The 13,988-nt window shown below is 41.7% G+C and overlaps 1 protein-coding gene across 1 annotated transcript; it reads left to right on the forward strand.

Annotated features, from left to right (window-relative positions):
- Positions 1-1,139: 1,139 nt before the first annotated feature.
- Positions 1,140-13,494, forward strand: mdc1 (mediator of DNA damage checkpoint 1). The gene is made up of 12 exons (XM_055047664.1): positions 1,140-1,376; positions 1,893-2,030; positions 3,018-3,572; positions 3,648-3,726; positions 4,557-5,650; positions 5,920-5,982; positions 6,237-9,496; positions 10,236-10,367; positions 11,045-11,227; positions 11,315-11,440; positions 12,434-12,544; positions 12,633-13,494. Exons 2-12 carry the CDS (start codon positions 1,895-1,897, stop codon positions 12,834-12,836), a joined length of 5,943 nt encoding a protein of 1,980 aa, XP_054903639.1. The 5' UTR covers positions 1,140-1,376; positions 1,893-1,894; the 3' UTR covers positions 12,837-13,494.
- The last annotated feature ends 494 nt before the right edge of the window (positions 13,495-13,988 follow it).

Here is a 13,988-nt window from a genome sequence, read left to right on the forward strand (position 1 = left end):
GGTGAACAAGAACCCAAAGGTCACTCTGTCAGAGCTCCAGCTTTGCAGGGGGACATAATAACATTCCTGAAAGACAACCATCTCTGATGCAATCAAGCAATCAGGCCTGTATGGTAGAGTGACAGGGCAAAAGTCACTTCTTAAAGCACATTGCAGCCTCTCTCGAGTTTACCAAAAGACACTAGGAGGACTCTGACCTCGAGATACAAAACACTCTGGTTTGATGAGATCTCAAAGGCTTCAGAATCACTCTGTGAACGTCCTCGAGTGGCCAAGCCAGAGTCTAGACTTGAAACTGACTGAACATTTCTGGAAAAATCATAAAATGCTGTGCACAATCATCTCAACAAAGGACTAGGTAAAAGCTATGAATGCCTGCCTTTCTATTTTTAAGACATTTTCAAAAATGTTTTTCCACATTGTCATGATGAAGTATTTGTATTTAGAATTTTAAGGAAGGGGATTATTCTAACACAATTTGTAAGAAGGCAGCAACATAGCAAAAGGCGGAAAAGGAGAAGTGCTGTGAATACATTTGAGAATCCCTGATAGGGAGCGGGGCCCACAATATTAGAAATATGCAATATGTGACAGCATTGGTGACTGTCTTGATAACATTACTTGTGATGAACAATACATAATTCAAGTATATGTCTCTGTTTGTGTCCATAACAATCAGAGACACCCAGAAAATCAGCCAGACATATTTTTATCTCAGCAGTAAGGCATTGCTGAGAAAAAAAAATCCCTTCTGGTCAATAGTTACTGTTTTAGCAATAGACCAGTAGTTTCTTAATGGTTTGATCAAAACCTTATAAAAAATTGTTTGCCTAGCTTTAAACAAAAGATCCCACAAGTATTGAAGTATTTTTAAAAATAAACTGTAAACCAGTAAACCAGTTGTTTACTGGTTTACAGTAAACAACTGTAAACCATAAACTGTAAATCTCTCTCTCTTTCTCTCTCTCTCTCTCTCTCTCTCTCTCTCTCTCTCTCTCTCTCTCTCTCTCTCTCTCTGTGCCTGGCGCGAAAATAAAAGGACGAATGAAACCATTAAGAAACTGTCGGTTCAATCAAAAACGCTTCCGGAAAAAAAACTATCCAATGAAAGAGAGAGTACGTCATAAGTGACACTTGTATTGGCCAGTAGCTCTTTGCTCAAGAACCTATTGTGGGCGTGGTTGGGTCAGTATTTACATTTTATTTATGTCCACAGAGTAAAGCGAGACTCCGGGAAGCCTGTGCTGGAGCATGAACCCATCATTGGTTGTCGGAATATTAAAACACAACGCGTCCAGGGTAATAATCAACAGATGAGCCCAACGGAGCTGCAAAGTACCTCGTTAACAGACGGATAGTTCCTGTCTAATTTCAAGGTAACAGCCATGTGATTCCCAAACGGGGCGATTTTTAGCCACGAAGAAGTAAACATTGTTGGGAAAGAATAAGGATAGTTACTATAATAATCAGTAACTATAACCAGGAAATTTCTCGCTAAGCTAACTGGAATATTGTCATTTGAACTCACCAACGGCTAACAGGTTTACCGTTGGCCAGAAATGTAATTGCTGTGATTTCGACACTAAAAAATAATTATACACGCTTAATAAAAAACATTTCTGTGTTGTTTGGGCTTATCTAGAGCAGACCTATAAATAGATTTTGATTAAGAATACAAGATTTCAATAAAAAGCTAGCTAAATGTTCATAGTGAAGCCTCTGTCTGTCTGCTAGCTGCAGATTACTAATGGCCTAGCCACCAAGGCTAACGTTAGCTGCATGGAGTAGCCCTGCAGAAGGCAAGCATGTTGCTAAGCTAACATTAGTAGGTTTTAGAAGGGGAAATTGTCTTTGTTTTTAGTTCATTGCCATTCTGCTTTGGTCTTTAACAGGAATGGATGCAACTCAGGCGATCAGTGAATCGATCTTAGAGTCAGAGGAGGAGGAAAATGAAGAGGAAATCCAAAATGAAAGGAGGAAGCCATTGGCCAAACTGTGCATCTTAAATAATCCACACATCCCTGAGAAAGGTAACTTTTACCTCTAGTGTATGCTATGCTAGGGGAAATGTGTATGCTATGCTAGGGGAAATGTGCATAAAAAGCATTGAAATACCTTATTCTTTAACTGTAGCAGCGTAATGTTGCACAGAAAAAAATGTGATACTAATTATCTTTAACAAAATCAACAGCGTGTTTGTGGTTGATTTATGACACATGTAGAAAGGGATCTTTACATTTTCTACATTTTTACATAGATCTACATAATTTCATAGATCTTGTAAATAGTGAGCCATGATTTTCTGCTCTGTTGGTGGATAAATATGACATGACTGAGAGACATTTCTCTGCGCCACTTTAGAAAATTGGAAAGAGCTATTTATGTGTGTTGATCTTCATATGTCTTAAGAAAATGGCAACTTGCATATGTTTGCTGAAGCCTACACTGAGAGCAATCATAAAAAGGTTAATACAGCAAATCTGGAAGAGGCTTTATATGTATCTTGGCACTACAAGTAGTGAGGAAGACGGTAAAGGAAGTTAAAAAACTTAGAAAGGTGGCATTTTGTAGTCACCAAGTCTCTATAACATCCATTAAACCCTATATAAATAACAGTTATACATTTTGTTTGTTCACATGAGATTTTCATCTTTTCACAAACTGGTGTGAAATCAGGAATAAAAGTTGGAAAAGCATTAAATGCCTGCTTAATACAATGGTAAATATTTGATGCTTTGGATCTTTTTCTCTTCCAAAAGATCCTGAATCCATGTAATCTTTGTCTCTTTGAAATACCAGCAAACTTTGTTAAAATATAGTTCTGGAAATAAGATGAGAATAAAATTTTCCAGAATTAAATTAATTCTTTATTTTTTCTAAAAAGTTTCAGTGTAGGAGTAATAAACAATTCATTCATTTCAAATTTTTTATTCACATCTTTACCAGAGTCACAAATTTGTCTGTATGCATAGTCTGTCATAACTACATAAGTAATATATTTTCCCTCTATCACTTAGAGTTGCCCCTCTTCCTGGGAAATAATTTCCTGGGTCGTGACCCAAATCTTTGCACACTACAGTTGTTGGCACCATCTGTATCCAAGCAGCATGCTGCCATCAGCATCTCTGTTCACCGGAGAAGAGGCCGTGTCCATGAAATGGACATGGAGGCCGTGGTTTGGGACCAAAAAAGCATGAATGGGACCCGTAAGGGACGTCTCAAGCTGACTCCCAACGTGCGCTATGCCCTCAGTGAGGGGGACAACTTGGTTTTGGGGGACATCCCATGTCGGTATGTGAGCTCCGGGGTGGACTCCCCTTCTTCCCTTGGTGATATGAAGACAGCAAGACAATCGGAAGCAAACGCCAGATTGTCAGACTGGGATGATATTGACACAGGAAGCAAGAAATCTGTCCGCAGTTGCACAAAGGCTAAGAGGACTCCTGTCACAGGCGGCTGTCTCTCATTTGAGAAAACTCCAGTCCAGCCACAGGAGAGCTTGGTGCCAGAATCTGATTCTGACTCAGAGAGCGAAAGAGAAGGGAAAGGAAACAGAAAACAGAAGGATGTTGGTATGTGAAATTTCTGGCAATTTATAAACACAACCACTGTTTATATTTTTATTCACCAGTTGTCTTTGATTTCAGTGTCTGATTTAGGCTGCCACAAATCCAGACTGAGTGATTCTGTATTCTTAAGCCCTCAGAGCAAAGTTGTTCCTGAAAGGTATGTTTTCATTTTTACAGTGCATTTCTAACACCTGCATATTATACTGAACATTTACACATTACACTACAACCTGAAATATACAAGTATCTTACCTGGACTTTGTGAAAGGCATGAACACAAAGTAGTGTTTGCTTTTATTTAAACCAGTGGTATATATAGATATATATTTTTTTTCCCAATAAAACACCTCACATTTGAATATTTTCCTGTTCAAAAACAACCGAACGTAACATTATTTCAGTGAAACAAATAAAGTAGTCATTCTTGTGAGAAAGTATTCTCTAAATGAGTGCAGATCAAAATAATAAAAAGTATTTTGTAGGTTTGTCCAATTAAAAAGTAATAGTTTCCACATTTTGGGGGAATCAGTTGATTTTTTTTACTTTCTTGTCTATTCTCAACACTCTTTGAAAACATGTGCTATAATTGGCAAAGTTTAATGAATCACTTAATTCATTTTGCTGCACAAAGGTCCTATTTTGTGTGTAAATGTTGCTCAATGGTATTTAAAGATTTTAGGATAATTTCAATTTGTCAGGAATAACTTGTTTCTAGTTCATGATATAGTCTCCTCTAGGATTGCTCTGTGATTTGCTCCATCCATTTTCACAACAACTCTACCCAGCTTTTCCAAAACAAAATCCCCACAGCATGATGCTGCCATGAGATCCCAATAAAACACCTGGGAGTTTGTAGCATATGAACACTTTTTGAAAGGCTCTGTAGTACTAACAGAAAACAAATCAGAAAGTGTGAGTTACTGACAGAAAATCTGTCTGAACTGCTGTCAGATCTTAAATGTGATCTTGTCTTTTGCTGTCTTGCAGTGAAGACGAAAGCCCCATCACACCGTCTTCCTCCAGCAGAAATGGGTCAAGCAGATGCATCAGTTTCAGCTTGGAGAAGACGGATGTTGACCTGGAGAAAACTAAGTCATCTGTGTTTGCGGAAAATGGTGTGGAGGAAGAAGAAGGAGCATCCAAAGGAGTGGTGTATTCAGAAGAAAGAGGAGGACATGTGAAAGGGGAAGCCAGTGAAAGTCCTACAGAAATCAGTAAATCTCTCAGGTCGACGCTACAGGTCTCCAGAGACGCCCCCCCTGAATTTAACCTGGACAGTGACACAGATGTGGAGGGAGGAGAGGAAGAGGCGGTGCCTGCCGGGAAAAGTGATCCACGCCCAAACACAGTCCTATCACACTTGGACAGTGACACTGATGTTGATGAGGATGTCTCAGATAAAGCTCCAAGAACTTCGCCTTTAACTGATGAAGCAACAAAATGTTCTGCAGTTGCTTCTGGTATTCAGCTTGAGGGCATTACAATGGACAGTGACACTGATGTGGATGATGATGATGATGCTAAAGTCACATCCAAAGCGACTTTACCTCAGTGTGTGCACAGCGCTGACTCCGGTCCTTCAGTACAGTCTGGAGATTTCCACTTGGACAGCGACACAGATGTGGATGAGGAAGAGGAGGTTGGGAAACAGGAAAATCCCAAAACAGACAAAACACTTCTGTCTCCTCACAATCTGCATCCAGACAGTCACACCTGTGGTAAGGAGGTGACTGCAGCTGGCTTGGATATTTTGTCTGAAAGTGATACGGACCTGGAAGAAGACTCACTCCCTGCTGTTCCTGCTGCTGCAGCAGACCTGCCTCTGCCATCTGCTGCAGCAGCCGGAGCTCCCAAACCAGAATCAGATGCAGATACAGATGTCGATGAACCTGTTGCTCCCCAAGCTGCAGATGAGGGCAAACCAGCTGACCTTAGGATGGAAAGTGACACAGATGTGGAGGATGAGGAGGCAAATCCTGGAGAAGTAGAACAGGGGCAGATCCCCCACCTGCTGAGAGAAAATAATCCTGGGTTTCCGGTTCCTCTTTGGCAGAACTGTTCTACTCCTGTTCATGTCTCGGGTAATCGCTCATAAATAAACCGATGCAGTGTAATAAAGTTAAAAACTCCAAGTGATAAGAATACAAGTAAAACTATAGCACCACACTGAAAGAAGTTCTTATATCTCCGAGATTAATCTTGAAATCAGAAGAGAAGTGATTTTTGCATTTCTTTTTTACCAGGCAAATTATTTAAAGTCAGTTTTAGTCTCCATGTAAGACAAATTTCCCTAAGGTTATGAAAAGTTTCAGAGAATATTAAAATTGTCTTTTTTGTCCCTTTTTTGCAGAAGGAGAAGTTGAACAGATGGAAACTCAGGTCTTCACAAGCCCTACTTCACATCCACGTAAATGTGAGCATAGAAATATTTAGTAACTATACTTGGACATGCGTAAACGATGGACACTGTTGCTTGTTGGTCTAATCCACGATTCTAAGTGGATGTTATTAGATCATCATTTTGAACTAATTTTAATCTACTGAGCCAATATTCGACAATTAGTAGATTAATTGTTTGCATCCCTTCACATCACATTTTTGGGATTTTTTTTTTTTAATGTGTGACAAGCTTAGATTCATATAGATTTATTTTCTTTGCTCCTGCAGATGCTGCATCTTCCTCCTTAAGTCCAGCACTAATGTCTTCTTGCTCAGACAGTCAGGAAGATGAAGATTATGCGGTGGCTGAGACCCAATCTTTCATTCTTCAGACGAGAAGTTCCCACAAAGTCTTGAATCCAAACCGAGCCTCCGTTCTCAAGTCCTCTGCTGTCAAACCAGAGGACGGGTCCAAAAGAGATGATTCTTTCCAGCTGGGACTGTCTGACAGCAGCCACCTGCAGGGCGAGGTCAGGGAGAATATGCAAGCTTACACTGCAGTCGGTGGCAGAGTAAACATGGAGGATACTCAGGATTATGAGGAAAGTGCAGAGAATGACTCACACCTGGAGGCCACGCAGCCCTACGAAGTGGAACCTCCCAGATCTTCAGAAATGTCTAAAAAAGAAACCTGTGTTGACTTGACTATGGAAGCAACTCAGGCTTATATCCCAGAACCTTATGATGAAGGTTCAGATGAAGATGAGGGACTAAACTCTGCCAGGACTGAAAGAGAGGCTTTATCTGCAATTGCTATGGCTGAAACCCAGCCAATGTTCTCTTCTGCGGAGGATGATGAGCCAGGATGTTCCTCAGAACCCGTTAAGAATGAAACGGAGAGGCGCATCACTGATTCTGAATCAGTAGCAGAAACACAGCCCGTGTTTACAAGTGACAATGAGGAGAGTGGTGATGAAGAGTTGTCAGTGGAGTCCATAAAATCTGCAGAGGAGCAGAAACCTCCACAAACTTCTTCAGCCTTATGCCTCGCTGAAACCCAACCCGCGTGTCTGAGCGACAATGAGGAGAGCGGCGACGATGAAGAGTTGTCAGCGGAGCCTCTGCGACCTTCAAAAGTGGAGACGCACCCAAATACTGATGCAGCTTTGTCGCTCGCTGAAACTCAGCCCCTGCATGTCAGTGCTGATGAAACTGAGCCGATGGATTCATGTGCAGATCATGAAAATAACTCGGAGATCCGTCTTCCACGAAAAAGAAAAGTGAAGCAGCTTCATATTGATGAAGAGGAGTCACTGCAGCGCACAGACTCTGGTGAAATGCAGCCTTTGACTTCAGGTGAGGATGACGACGATTCTGAGTTGATGCCAAGCCTGCGGAAAAAGAAAGCAAAGCCGCTGCAGCTGGAAGACGAGACACAATCTCTAGTTGGTTCTCAAGTCTCTGCTGTTGAATCTCAGCGTTCGGTTACATGTGAGGAAGAACAAAGCAGCCAAGACTTTATCTCCACCCGAAAAAGGAAAGTGAAGCCGCTGCACATTGAAGATGAGCAGACCCAGCCTCTGATAAATTGCGACGATGAAGAAAGGGGGTCGAAGGCTCTTCCTCTCACCGCTGCTGGGGTTCCTCCTGCTGAAGTCCAGACAGAAGGGAGGGATGGGAAAAGGGATGGTGATGAATCTGTCGCATATCCACGGAAAAGAAAGGAAAAACGTCTTCATCTTGAGGAAGAGGAGACGCAGCCAGTCTCAGCTTCTGAATCTCAGAGAAAAACTGACGAGATGAAAGTTTCACCACGTCCCAAAGAAACAGGAGAACAAACAAAGACTACGGATGACAAAAATCAGCAGGAAGTGAAGGTGGTTAATCAAAAAACAAGAAGGAGAAGAACTACAAGAAAACAGGGAGAACCAGATGAGGACAAAAACAAGAGCCAGATAACAGAGCAAAGAGTTGGAAAACTTGGAGAAGACGAAAAGGAAACAGATAGACACAAGGAGAAGGAAGAGCTGATGAATGAAGGGACATCCAGATCTCAGCTTGAAGAAGAGATGCAGCCGGTCACAGTTTCTGAAGTATCTCCACCAAATACTCTGGAAAAAAACGATGTATTTGATGCATCCAGCATTTCAAGTTCAGTGGAAACTCGATTTGGAGAAGAGGAAGAGAAGGTACCATGTTCTTCACGTCACAATAGACAGATGAAGACTGAAAGTAAACCATTACCAAGCACCAGAGGGCGGAGAGGAAAAACCAAATCTGAGGATGACAACAATCAGGAAGAGGTGAAGGCAGCTAATGAACGGACGAGAGGGAGAAGAAGTACAAAGAAACAGGATGATGATGAAAGACAAAGGAGTGATGAAAATAAGAGCCTGATAAAGGAGGAAGGAGACAAAGAAGAGGGAGAACATGTGGAGACAGAGAGACAAAATGAGAGGGAAGAAAATTCAAAAGGAAAACACAGATTAAAGGAGATGAAATCAGGAAGTGAAGTAGAAGAAGAAAAGGGAACAACTGTGGAAACAACAAAGACAAACCAAGAACACCTTGCAAGACTGGAGAAAGAAAAACAGCCCAAAGAATCACAAGAAGACAAGAATGAAGAGAAGAACCCCAAAGGTTCTGCAAGAGTGCGAAGAACTGCAAGGAGAACAACCACAGCCGTACGTGAAGCCGTGAGCGAGGATGTCCCAGCCAGGAGAACCCGATCCCGCTCCAACTCCCTCAGCTCAGAGCGGTCGATCTCCTCCGTCAACAGCAACACCCCGGAGAACAAAGGAACAGAAAGAGGAGCGAAGAGGAGCAGCCAAGCCTTCCAGACAGATACTGTGAGAAGCAGCCGCCGAAGGACGGCAACTGCAGTCCAACCGGACGCTGAAGCTCAGGCGGTCAGTGTGACCTCTAAATTCTCCAGAGGAAAACCACAAGGAAGAGGGAAGAAAACATCGCCTCAGCCTGATGTTGTGATTAAAGAAAATGAACAGAAAGCCACTGAGGTTCTGCAGGAAGATGAGAAAAGGAAAGCAGACACTAAGCTTGCTGGTACCAGCAGGGTGCAGCGGCGAGCCACTGCCAATTGCTCTGAAGCTTCAGTTTTCAATGATGAGGGCCTTCAGATAAATCAGGAACAGACCACTCTGTCCAAGAGAAACATGAGAAACAGAGGCGCAACAACAGTAAAGACCAAGCCTGTGGAGGAAACTGAGGCTCCCACAGCGACTGATGGTGACGAGGCCAGAAACAAGAGAAAAAAATCAACAGAACCAGGAGGGAAAGAGGAGCAACAGGAAGAGATTCCTGTTGGGATACAGGGCAGGAGAACAAGCAGAGCCTCAAGCACTCAGGTGAAGAAGAACAAAGAGTCGCTCCCTACACAGGAAGTAACAGATGGAAAGAAGGCGGGGGCAGCTGGGAAGAAAGCCAGGGGTCGAACAACCTTGGTCCAGAAAAATAAAAACCTGGAGATGCAGGAAACTCAGACGTCTGGTTCTTCCATGGAACTGGCTGGAAACGAGATTGAGTCAGAGGTGATTTTGTTGTTCCACTTTAAAAAATAAGATTTGCAGTCTACTGCACACATCCATCCAAAATGGCTAAAACACAACAAGCTTTTAGCTTTACTCAAAGCTGTATTTTGCTCCATGAACCAGCCTTTCCAACCCCTGTAATGTAATGCACTTCCTTTTTTAAGAGTGGTGTCCAACTGGTTTTTGTTTCTGGCCACATCACAATTATGAATGTTCTCAAAGGGCCGATTGTGGGAGAATGTATTCATAACACTAACGTAAAATTTCTCTGCATTTGATTTGCACTTCTTAAAATGTAACAATTTTAACATTAGACCCTGTAATTGACCCTGTAAATGAAAACTGTTTTGATTTGACTGATAAAATACTATTTAAGCATACAACTATATTAAAATATGTTATCCTCTAGAATCTAGAGGGCCACATAGGTGGCAATAGTTGGCCGAATTTGGCCCGTGGACACCTGTAATCTATATGATGGCGCATATTTTTCTTCTGCTCAACTTTGAATCTAATGGATTCAGTGAGTTGATAGTTACCCACACTTTCTTCTTACATTTTGTCACTGATCTGATGTGTCAAACATCAGAGAGCAAGATTATCCATTCACAACTTGGAAGAAAGACAAAACAATCAATAATTAAGACTGATATAAGAAGTAATCTTATAAGTGTTATACAAATTACTACAGCTCAGCTCCTGCCTTGTCCTACTTTCTTCTCCTCTGTAACTCGCTCAGATCTCGGCTATGACTCCTTCCCGGAAGCGGCGTGTTTCCTCAAACTCCTCCCTCGTGGCTAAGACGCCGCGCTCCTCCTCTGCGTCTCCACCTATAGTTAGCCGAGTACGATCCAGGAGCCAAACCTACAAGGTCTGTATTTCTATCCTTTACCCAACAAATAACACAGACAGGATATCAGAGGCTTATGAATCTTTCCTTTAAGGCTCTAAAATGAAAGATTTATATGGGAGAGGATTAGGGCCACTGAAAAAAATTCTGAGTTGACTCTCAGTTTCAGACTTGTAAACAAATGTGAAAAATGTCAAAATTTCGAGCAAAAGGTGTATAGTAGAAGCGTGGATACGTGGCAACAAATTCATTGTAAGTTATGCATTTAACTATTCAACACCAATAAAAACTGTGTGACTTTCACTTATAAATGTTTTTCAAAAACTGTAGTTACTTTTTATCCATATTTGAGTTGATATCACATGAAGCAGCAACAATCAGTAACGATCTTTAACTATTTTATCCTCTATTTTTCTGATTTGTTGTGTTTTGCATCCAGATACGACTCTTATCATGGAAGGAAACTTGTATCATAACTTTTATTTGAAGTGGGAGTGTTAAACTTTATTTTCGATTTGTTAAGGTCTCATTTCTCACGACTCACCAGACAAATGAAGAATTAAAAAATCTGTAATAACAATAAAATTAGGCTCATATGTTTCCATATTTGCTCAACCAGCTGCCCGATAGAATTAGATCTCAGTTCATGAGTAAAACTCTATTGTTGTTGAAGTGAACCTGTGTTGCTGTTTTCTCAGGTTCTGTTCACCGGAGTGGTGTATGAAGATGGAGAGCAGCTGCTGGCTCGTTTAGGAGGCGCCATGGCCAGAGGCGTCTCCGACATGAACTGTCTCGTGACCGATAAAATGCGAAGGACGGTCAAATTCCTGTGCGCCGTGGCTAAAGGTGTCCCAATCGTCACCACTCAGTGGCTGGAAGAGGTTATTAGCAGGAGCTGCTAAATGCAACACAGACTTGCTCTCTCAGATCGGCTGGGTCCCACTCAGACTCTCCTCTCTTGGTTTCAGAGCTGTAAAGCTGGGAGCTTCCTCTCTCCGCTTCCTTTTGTTGTGAAAGATCCAGAGCAGGAGAAGAAGTTCAGCTTCTCCCTGCAGGAGTCTCTGAGGACTGCCAGCAGTCAGCCTCTCCTCCAGGTACCACCTCATCCTCTTTATTTGTTCTCTTATTATTCTCTGACTGAGTGGTTGACGGCGTGTCAGTGGTGTAACGGGTGTAACGGCGCAGCAGTGCTAGTGAGAAAGACTGACTCACCGTAGACATGCAGAAATGTTTGAGTCATTCCCGGTTCTCATCCGATGTTGATGTGTGTGTGTGTGTGTGTGTGTGTGTGTGTGTGTGTGTGTGTGTGTGTGTGTGTGTGTGTGTGTGTGCCACCCTGCAAAGTGTTTGCGGTGCAGTGCATAAGTATTCATACCCATTTGAAGTTTTCGTGTCAAATTACAGCCACAAACTTTGATGTATTTTGTTGGGATTGTTTGTCTGTCGGTCCTCTTCACAAGTGTTAATGGAAGCCACTTGATTCACTGTTTTCCCAAATGCTTACAGAAAGAACTTATGAACAGGAGAGAAAATCTGGCAATTATCCCCTTGGTTGAGACAAAAGTGATCGGCAGAGAAATTAGTTTTTACAATGTATTGAATGCTAGTGCACACATTTTTCAGACTTTTATTTGTAAACAAACATCTAGACACCAAATCTCTTTTTTTCTCCTTCCATTTTACAATTGAGCAGTTTTTCTTGCTGATGTCAGATGACATCCTTGGTTTTTGATTGTAACGTGAGAAAATGTGAAACCGTTCGAGGGTTGTGGATATTTTTGCAAGCCACTGTGTTTCAGGTGGAGTTTCAGGAACCGGTGGGAATTAATTTGACATTTGCTGTTTGTGTTCTTATTATGTTTCCGGGGCTTTAGAGTTTCATCACCGTGGTAAGATGAGAGCTGGAAACAACAAAGAAATGCTGATGGCAAGCTAAAATTAGGGTGTACACCTCACCAAACTCTGATGCCAAGAGCTTTTATATCGATTTTCTCATTCTCTGTTACAGAACCTAAATAAGAATAGACTAATCCTTCTGTATTTGCTTACACGAATGCGCAACGCATCACTTTGCTTCTTTGTTTCAGGGATATAAGATCCACGTCACAAAGTCGGTAAAGCCGGAACGGGTTCACATGAAAGACGTCATCACCTGCTGCGGCGCTACCTTCCTGACAAAGATGCCCTCGGCTCACAAGGTGCCAGTGGAGTGCAGAGATGTAGATGTTGTCTTGTGTCGTTATTCTGACTCACCGGTCCTCTGTCCCCCGACTCTCCGTCTCTCAGCCTCGGACCGTAGTGATTTCCTGCGAGGAGGACCTGCGGCTGTGTGGCCCCGCCGTGTCTGCGTCTCTTCCCGTCGTCACTGCTGAGTTTATTCTCACAGGAATCCTGCAGCAGAGAGTCGATTTGCAGACTCATGCACTTTCTCCCTCTGCCACCAACCTGCATCCTGCTGAGAGCACAGGAAGAGGCCGAAAGAAGACTTAGCGCACGATGTCTCACTGAGAAAATGTTTGGGTTTGTGCATCTCCTTGAGATTAAATGACAGACTTTCTGTGTGCGTGAAAGGTTAGGAATGTATTTACCATCAAATGCAAACAAATTTTCTAGGAACATTGTTTCTAGAAAACATTTAGAACGTGTCTCTAGAGGCTGGGCTAGGGACACGTTTATGACGGATTAGTTTTCGTCATGAAGTTTGATATGTTTGAATCGTGTGTGTGTTGAAGGCTCTTTATTGAAATCCATCTGCTCCAGATGTCTGTAGGTACAACAGGCTTGTTTCCTGTGCTGATAAAACGGGCGAAGTGCCTTTTATACGTCAGATGACCATGTGCTCAGCACTGTGGCTGTTGCTCCAGTTTCCATTAAGCAGCTCCACTCCATTAAGGCGTCATTCAATCTTATTGCCTTCAGGGAGAGATGCACACCATGATTTCCTCATAGCTATGATGCTGCTGCAGCAGCAACATTTCATCCTGTTGGTCCATCACACACATTCACTACATGTGAAACTCTTACTGGGTTTTTGCTGTAAGTCGTCTTTTAAAGGTAAAAACAAAAGCTTGTCATTTATGCCTCGCATGGGACTTGACGGCGATTGTGTCAAATCATGAAAACATTAAAGGTTTTGTATATATTGCAATTGTTTGTATTTAATCTTCTCGCAATGCGTTGCTTGCATAAGTGTCAAAATTATCTCAAATTATTCATTTTGCTTACAGTATGTCTCTTGTTTTGATTTTTTGTTAGGAATATTTCAAAAACAAAGTATGAAAACCTTCTGGCAGTTGCACCTGACTCTCTCCAAGTCATCATTTTAACAGCTAAATCAAAATTATGACTTTGCAAGTTTATTACTTTGTCTTTTTAACATTTTTATATCTCAATAAAGGTATATCTAGCTTGTAGTTATCGTATTTATTTATCATGCATCATATTTATGATATCTCTCAATAATAGTCTCATGAAATAGAATCAAATATTTATTATTCAATCATCTTGTCCATGGCATAGTTGACTTTATAACAAAATATTACATTTAAATAATACCCTAACCTTGTGGTGTCCAAACATTTTGCCAGAGGTTCCAAACTCTACAAGTATAAAGAACTTGTGGACGTCAGAATATGTATTTTT

Source organism: Poeciliopsis prolifica, unplaced genomic scaffold, assembly GCF_027474105.1.
Source record: "Poeciliopsis prolifica strain line A6 unplaced genomic scaffold, Auburn_PproV2 SCAFFOLD026, whole genome shotgun sequence".
Lineage (NCBI taxonomy): Eukaryota > Metazoa > Chordata > Actinopteri > Cyprinodontiformes > Poeciliidae > Poeciliopsis > Poeciliopsis prolifica.